The 8,559-nt window shown below is 44.2% G+C and overlaps 1 protein-coding gene across 8 annotated transcripts in view; it reads left to right on the top strand.

Annotated features, from left to right (window-relative positions):
* FRY (FRY microtubule binding protein) overlaps positions 1–8,559 on the top strand; it is a 379,103-nt gene that overhangs the window by 277,495 nt on the left and 93,049 nt on the right. For all 8 annotated transcript variants that reach the window (XM_019530102.1, XM_019530097.1, XM_019530098.1 and 5 more), the window contains one exon: positions 2,215–2,400. In XM_019530102.1, the coding sequence (XP_019385647.1) occupies positions 2,215–2,400 (186 nt within the window). The remainder of the gene's footprint in view (positions 1–2,214; positions 2,401–8,559) is intronic.

The following is an 8,559-nucleotide window of genomic DNA, read 5'->3' as shown; positions in this document are numbered from 1 at the left end:
TGTGCCACCCCCTGATTTGGGAGACTGTCTGGACCCCTGTTTCTTACCTGGGCACTCCTTGCACTTGTCACCTGTCTTGCTTGGGTGGTGTCTCCTCATCTTCCTGTGGCCCCCTCCCCCAACGAGGCTAGTTTAAAGCTTGCCGTATGAGATCAGCCAACCTGGAAGAGAAGACATGCTTGCTTTTAGGACAGAGGTGAAGCCCATCCCACCCCAGCAAGTCCCCCACCCGAAAACATGGGTCATTATCTAGGAACCCAAGGCCTGCCTGGCAGCACCAACTGCATAAGTGCCAGTTGACCTTGCCAATGCAGGCCTCGTGTCACTGTCCCCACCTACTCACCGGAAGAAGAGAGGAGAATACCACCTGCGCCCCCATCTCCTTAAGCTTGTCTCTCAGAGCCTTGAAATCCTTCATAATGCGGTCAGGGTTACCCCTGGCCGTGTCATTCATTCCCACATGGATGACTACCATGGGGTACTGGTCTGCAGGTCAGATGTAGGCCGGGATCCTCTCTGTGACGTCTCTAACCCGAGCCCCAGGCATGAAGCAGACCTCTCGCATCATGGGGTCAGGCCAGCAGATGGGACCTTCCAGTCCTCCTAGGATGGAGTCTCCAATGATGAGGACCTGGTATTTCTTCCTGCTGGTGTTCGCTGTCTGCCCATTCTTTGTCATGTGGGGAGTGGCGTCATCCCCACCATAGGCAATTTCTCTGTCTTTCTCCATCACAGCTGCCAGGGTTTCGAACCTGTTCCCCAGGTGAACCTGGGGAGCTTCCACCACTCTAGGCCTAGCAGCTTTGGATTTGGACACCTTCTTCCACTCCCGTGTTGGATGCGTCTCCTGTGGGGGCTGTACAGTGGGTGACCAGGCCTGCAGAGAACAGAAATAGGCATCAATTTCATCCTCTGCATCCCTGATCCCCCACAGCCTGCTCACCTCAGCCTGGAGGTTTGAAGAGAGATTTGTTAATAGTCTTCAAATACCTTAAGGCACATAATAGAGAGGATGGAGATGGCCTTTTCTCTGTGGACATAAGGGAGCAAAGGCCTCAAGCTGTAGCAGACGAAATTGAGGTTGGAGATCAGCAGGAACTTTCTGACTATGAGGGTGGTCAAGTATTGCAACAGGCTACCTACAGAAATTGTGGAATCTTCATCTTCGGAAGTTTTCAAGAGCAGGCTAGACAGAGACACTTGGCTGGGATGTTTTAATCAAGAATGATCTGGCTTAGAGCAGGGGGCTAAATTACATGACCAAGTGAGGTCCCTTCCAGCCTTACTTTACTATGATCCTAATAAGATATAAATTCCAGTTGTTGAGCCTGCCCAAGTTAGTAGTCCCTGAAAGTCACTGCCATTTGACAGCTCTGTTGTCCTGTGTAACATGAATGTATGAGCTCAGTTGAGGTCCTGGCAGAATGATGTCTATATCACAAAACCCATCACCAAAGATTACCTTTCTAAGTTAAAGATGGAAGCTGAGGACTGAACACACATGGAGACTGACCTGTCCTTTCACCATAGAAAATGTTGAATTGAAACTTGGATGAAAAATGAATAAAATATCACTGCAATATATTTTATTAAAACTTGAATCATCTATGTTTGTTGGTCATGTTGTACAAAAATCAATGGAAGTATAAGTGAATGGTTTCATAGACTGATGTAGTGCTTTAATAAATTCTTTCATTTCTAGATCCTTAGTTCAAAGTCTATACAGGGTACTAGAGACCAAAATTAGTTACCATCTGAAGGCTGATTGAGCTCCCATAGGAAATGATTTTGTGTGTCTGTCCAATTCTCCAGGTCACAAAATCTGACAAAGTTCACACTAATTGTCAAGCTTATAGTCTCACCAAGGAGGCCAAGCATTGAAGTATACGTACAATGGACTAAAGTATCATCTCTAGAGGTGGACCTACCAAGTCAAGATTTAGACATTGAGGGGGAACGGTGTCAGGAAACTTATACTACTACAGTTGTACCTGCCCAGTAGATGCAAAAAGGTCTTCCTTCTGTCAGTGTGCCATCTTTCTCATACTAAGTTTTCACATTGAAAGAAACACAATGGGACTGTGGCCAGAATTACTATATCTCGTTTGTTCTGTACTGCTGCCATGAACTCCCTTGCAATCTTCATTATGTCTGAAATTTAAACTTCTTTATAGTTACTTCATATGAAGTGATTGCTGTAAATTTTTCCTTCAGGTCTTGACCATTATCGCCCTGAAGTTTTTGAACACAGTAAAAAGCTACTGCTCCACCTTTTGATTGCATTGTCTTGCAACAGCAATTATCAAGCCATTGCCTCAGTGCTTCTTCAGACAAGAGAGATGAACGAAACCAAAACTCTGACAGTCCAACCAGCATATCTACCTGAATACCTCTATACAGGTAATAAAGCGCAATAGGATAATACGTTACATTGTATTTCAAAGGTTTAACTAATGGAATGGAAAGGTTTGGTTGTTTGAAATACTGTAAAGTTTTTAATAAGTACTGTATTTATTCAAATATAAGATGACCCTGACTATTGACAACCCCCCAAGGATTAGATTCTATATATGGGAAACTTATAAATTAGTTATAATTTTCCAGATAAACAATCTAACTATTGGAGGTTTGCCTTTAATTTGCCCCCCTCCCACTGCCACAGCAGGGAAAATAAATCTGAAGCATCAGGTAGCCTCTTTGCCCTCTGTCCCCACAATTTTTTCCCCTGGACACCCTTCCTCCCCTTCCTTACTGTCAAACCCTGCTCTCCCTGAGCACATGGAAGTGAGGAACAAATATGAAAACACTAAACTTGAAATAAATACATCTGTAGTGTTTTGCATATAGTTCATCCAGAATTGATGCATTTTACCTTTTTGAAACTGCTGCAAATTTTAGCATAGGAACTCCATAAACTCCATAAGCAGCACTTTTGTACCTACTTATATGTAATACAGACCACATACGATATTAGTCCAAAGCCAAAAGGCTTATCATTTAACATGTAGTTCATTGGGCTGGGCCCTATCAGAGTCAACAGCACTTCAAACCCCAGAGCTCAGCACTGCTCAGTATGTGTGTGTACTCCAGATACTCCCTCAAATAATCCATGTACTAATTAACCCCCAAGTCATGACATGAACCTGGTCCAGCTCCACCACATGGAAGGATGGGGCCACACTAATCATATACAACAGGCTGAGGGGTGGAAGGTGGAAGCAACAGAGAGATTCTAAGTGAATTGTTTGGGGTCCCATATGGTGATGTTTGCCAGACATATGAAGAAACAGGGATCTTGGAAATGGGAAAGAAAAGCATAGCTCAGCTGTGGGAGTGAAGAAGAAGTAAAAATGTATATAGTGTGGTGGCTCACCATGACTTGTGAAAGCACTGCACTTACCATATGTCTGAGTCAGAGGGGCTACACTAGTGTAGTCTTGTGGTAGATTCCCATCCGCATCTCGGTCTTTTGGCTAAGATTGAGCATTACTGGCTCCAAGGGGTGGGTATCAGTGCTGGCTCTGGCCCTTGCGGTGCCAGCCTAGTACTGCAGTACCTCCAGGCCTGGTGCCAGTTCCCTGTGGAGGGAACACTCCCCCCATTTTTTAGGGCCAAAAAAAAATAGTTCCTATCAGCTTGTTTGCCCAAATTGGGTTATATGTTTTATAATCATGCTCAGTGTCAGCTGCATTTAATCAGCCTCATAGTTGTTTTCCATTACTGAGCACATGCTGTTTTTGAAGAAGTTTAATGATAGACAGTGTATTTTTTCAGATTACCTTGTATGTAAATGTAAGACAAGCAGCTTTTTTCCCTATGGTGATGGGGGGCAAACCTCATTTTTTATTTAAGTAAATATAGTTATAGGCCAGCTTATCAAAGTGGTAAAATTGTACAGGTGTCATTGACAGTAACTCCTTCAAACTACTCTGGAAAAGCATCCTAAATTATTAAAAGATACATTTTTGTTATATAGAGAAAAATGTGTTTCTATAAGACTGTGATTCTCAACCAGGATGCCAGGGTATTCTCGTGTGCTGCCAGACCCTTTGGGGGTTGCCCTGAGGTATAAGGAGATAAACAAGCAATCTAATTAGATAAATTCAGGCCCTGGCTTATCCCTGACTGAATGATCCCCCATCCCCAATTTCCAACCACTCTGCAAAGTTTTTGAAATCAGGTGCCACTCAGTTTACAAAGGTTATGGAGGGGTACCTTGAGTCTTCGAGTCCATGAGCACTGCTAGAAGGCAAAATATATAGTATAGTTGTAGAAATGAAGCTAGCCATTCCATTTCCCTGTAACTTTCCAACACACTAGGTGCATTTACACAAGATGTTTACTGTGGAACTGCCTAATTAGCTTTGCAGTAAAGTACTCAGTGTCTACACATGCAGCCCTATTAAGCTGCAGTAAACTAATTAACTATGCCATAGGTTAGTACTTGTAAACACAAGTACTATCCTACAGCGGTGTTCTATAGCAAGCAGCAATGAATGTGTAGATGCTGATGGGGCTGGCTGGGGTACGAGGCTGCTTCAGTGCGGAGGCTGGCTGTCAGCTAGCCCTGCACTGGAGTACCCTAGTGCCCCAGCCAACCCCTCTTCAGCACACTGAGCCAGGTCAGAGTAGTCCTAGGGCTCCCTGCCAGCTGGAGCTGCTTCAACCCAGCTCAGTGTGCTGCAGTTCCAAGCACACTTGTAAACATGGTGCCTGGGAACCATAAACTTTGGCACGATATGTGCTGGAATATATTGTGTGGCATTAATTTCGTGTGTAGATGCGCCCGCTGAGAGAACAAATTCTGTTAGATATGAGGGAAGGGGTATAAATCAGACAAACTTGAAGGATCTAATATACAGTTTCAGTACAAGAGAAGGGTATTTATGTAGTTAGGAACGTGCTACCTACCTTTGAGATTCAACTGAAACCTGATCTGAATTCAGTTAAGTTCCAATATCATGTACTCCTCTCAACACCCACTTTCTGAAAGTGGTGGACATTTGCTTAGTTTTCCAAAGCTCATTTCTAATTTTAGCTTGTCTACTATGAATCCCTGCTAAGCTGATTTCTTACTATTAACTTTTTGCAAGTTGCAGGGCTTTAAAAGGTTTTGGTTGGGCAAAGTTTGATAAAAGTACCTGGCTAGTAGGGGTGTGCGAAGCCAGCCCTATTCAATTTGGATTTAGATTCAGCCCAAATTAGGGACAGTGATTCGATTTGTTGATTTGGATCACTGTCCCTGATTCAGTTTAGCCAAATCCAAATCTAAAGATTCAATGCTGATTCAGAGAATCAGCAATTCAGACATAGACACATGTCTTTAAATGGTTTTTCTATATACCTTTAGGTAGCAGGCAGCTCGTGAACACTGCGATGTTGGGGCACATGGAGTGTCCCACAGGAGCATGGAGGGCTCCCCAGCATGCTCGGCAGCAGACCCAGAAGTAGACCAGAAGCACTTCTGGTCCACTTCCAGGTCTGCCAGAGAGTCCGCAGAGGGCCCCCCCCCCCGCTTCCCCCTGGCTTAGTGACTGGTGCCTCCTGGGCCTGGGGCGGGGCACCCAGGGTCCCCCTGTAGCCAATTGCCAAACTGGGGGGTTGCTGGGGGGCCCCAGCGCACTCACCAGCAGACCTGGAAGTGGACCAGAATTCCAGGTTTACTGCTGAACACATGCATCACAGTGATCACGAGCTGCACTGGTACCTCAAGGTATGTAGAAAAAACTTTAAAGCTGTGTCCATCTCCAAATCTTTCCAAATCTCTCCAAATTGATTTGGAAGGTTCTGATTCGATTTGGAGAGATTAAAGGGTCCTCTGATTCGATTTGGATTTGGAGATTCAGCTACAAAATCGGGCCAAATCTCCATCGAATCAAATCACGGACCAAAGCTTCGCACAGGCCTACTGGCTAGATTTAAGACTTATGGAATGTCACTACACTCAAGGGGGAAGCTGGGAGTTAAGAGAGTTGTGGAGTCAATTTACAGTTGTGGAGATAGAATTAATTAAGATCAAAGAAAAAGATAAGCTTTTGTTTGGAACAGAAGCAAGAAGTGAGAAGCAAAGAGGAATAATCCTGGCAGGTGCTATCTTATACATGCCAATTGTAGCATTAGTAAAAAAATAGTATGACTATTAAGAGAGAGGATGGTATCAGAATCAAGAGCAATAAGAAGTGCAAGTTTATAAAGAATAAAATGACCAGATAATTAATTGTTTTGTAATCCTACCAACCACACACAGAGATACACATATATACACACAAACAGAGTGGGTGAGAAGAGGAAATAATAAATTTTATTTAGAACATAGCCATGCAAGAAAAAAGCTGGGAGGTAAGCCTACAAACATTTGAAAGTTAAAAACTATGTTAGTGTGACCATTATGTAGGGTTGTAGAGATGAAATTAAGTAAGGAAAAGTCAGAGCTGAATATCAGAAAACACTCTCTGTCAAATGGTAATAAATTCTTTGTTTGGGGTATTTAAAATTAATTTAAAATGTAAAACTGGACATACGACTAGACAATGTGTTTTGGGAAGCAGTTTTTGCAATGGATATGGACGGAATTACCTAATAGATCTCTTGCTTTAATTTCCGTGAAGGAAGCAAAGTAAAGAGAGAAAAAGGACAAAAAGCTATGAAAGTGTCTTGGACAAGTTTGGATATTTTTTCCCATAATTTGTATGCTTACCTGAAAAATATATTAAGTTTAACCATCACTAATCACTATAGTTTTGGGGTTTTTTTGCTAACATAAATGATAGAAAAAATGAAAGAATGTGGAGAAAATAATGTAAGAGTGTCTCTGCTTTGAGAGCACTCTTGAGTGCACAGTTGCAAAGCATGGCTCCATTCACATGAGCCAAACCCAGAAATGACATGGCAAAGCCACTCCTATGGTTTTTCCTACCCTTCATACACCCATAATGAGGCCTGTTTTGTGACTACAATTGATTGATTAGGATTGATCACAACTACACACTCTTGCCCTGTAGTAAAATGAGAGCTAACCTATGGTAGCATTAGGATGATGTTGTAGCCACGATGATCCAGGAAAAATGTGAAAGGCAAGGATTCTTGTGAATAATACCTTTATTGGACCAACTATATAAATGGGAGGGACATAGCCAAGCTTTCTGGTACCACAGTACCCATCCTCAGGTCTCTGCTAACCTGTTGTAGTTTACAGCTCAATGAGAGAGGATCAGCTTTCATTCACCATGGAGTGAGAACATAAACAGGGATAGTTATCACAGAGCAACTGACATGCTGTAAATGCCTGTCCTCTTTTACCTCCCAGCAACTTATATGACAGCAACCAAGGAACCAGCAACCAGGAGCTACAAACAGGGTAAACAGTTTGCAGGTCAGTTTGCTGCCCTCCACCTCCCTGCCCCTTTTGAGGGAAATGCCTAACTTCACACTTATCAGCTTGATGTGAAGAAGCAAGAAAAAAGGAACCCTGTGGGGCCAATGAGCAGTAAACAGGCCAGTTTCCAGGTGTGTTCACTAGGGAAGGTGTGTTTGAAAGGGCAGTAAGAGAGAAATGGCAGATTAAGAGACCCAGGGAAATGGTTGGAGGATGTTGTAGTGCCAGAGCCACTGCCACTGCCTGTTTGCACCTGTGAGGTTTCTGTCCAGGCAGGACCACTCACCAATTGAAGCTTCCACCCAGGTCTAGGTTTGGTACTCTGGGGACTGCGGCTTGCAGGTTCCTTCCCATGATGGCCAGGTCAGGGAGTGCCTGCAGTGTGAGTGGTGCCTCTTTGTGGTATCTCTCAGGAAACAGGCAAGAGAACTTCAGGAAGAGATGGTGAGGCTCTGAAGCATCCTCCACCATGAGGAGTTCATTGATCTGATGCCAAAGGAGATCTCTGGGACTGTGGAGGAAAAACTGCCAGAGGCAGCGCTAGAGAAGAGAGAAGATGTGGACTCCCAGGAGGGTGGAACCTGGAAGCTTGTTACCTCTGGCAGCAAGCAGGAATCTTCCTCTCTACCTGCATCAGTTTGTCTGGAGAATGGATATGGAGCACTAGCAACAGAGAGGGAGGAGAATGTTCCATTGGTTCAGGAGGACAGGCCAGGCCTCACCAAGGTGAGAAGGATTATGACAACCCCCACCCAGAAGAAGCAACAGGTAGTGTTTGGAGACTCCCTTCGGTAGGGGATGGAGGGAACCATCTGCTGACCTGGCCTGTTATCTCAGGAAGTCTGCTGCTTGCGTGGAGCCCAGATCCAAGATGTCATAGTTAGGGGTTACTGAGACTCATCCAACCCTCTGACCATTACCCTATGCTGCTCATCCATGTGGGCACCAATGATACTGCCAGGCGAGACTCTGAGCTGATCAAAAGTGACTACAGGGCTCTGGGTACAAGGATAAAGAGAACTGGAACTCAGGTCATGTTCTCTTCGATACTTCTGGTCAAGGAAAAGGGCCCGGGTGCATCCTGCAGATCAATAACTGGTTGCACAGGTGGTGTTGCCAATAGGGCCTTGGCTTCTTCGACCATGGGATATTCTTCCAAGGAGAAGAATTGCTGGGAAGAGATG

This window comes from Crocodylus porosus, unplaced genomic scaffold, assembly GCF_001723895.1.
Source record: "Crocodylus porosus isolate Cpor-Errol unplaced genomic scaffold, CroPor_comp1, whole genome shotgun sequence".
Taxonomy (NCBI): Eukaryota; Metazoa; Chordata; order Crocodylia; family Crocodylidae; genus Crocodylus; species Crocodylus porosus.
Note: the sequence above shows the minus strand (reverse complement) of the source record. Positions and strands in the feature narration are given on the sequence as shown.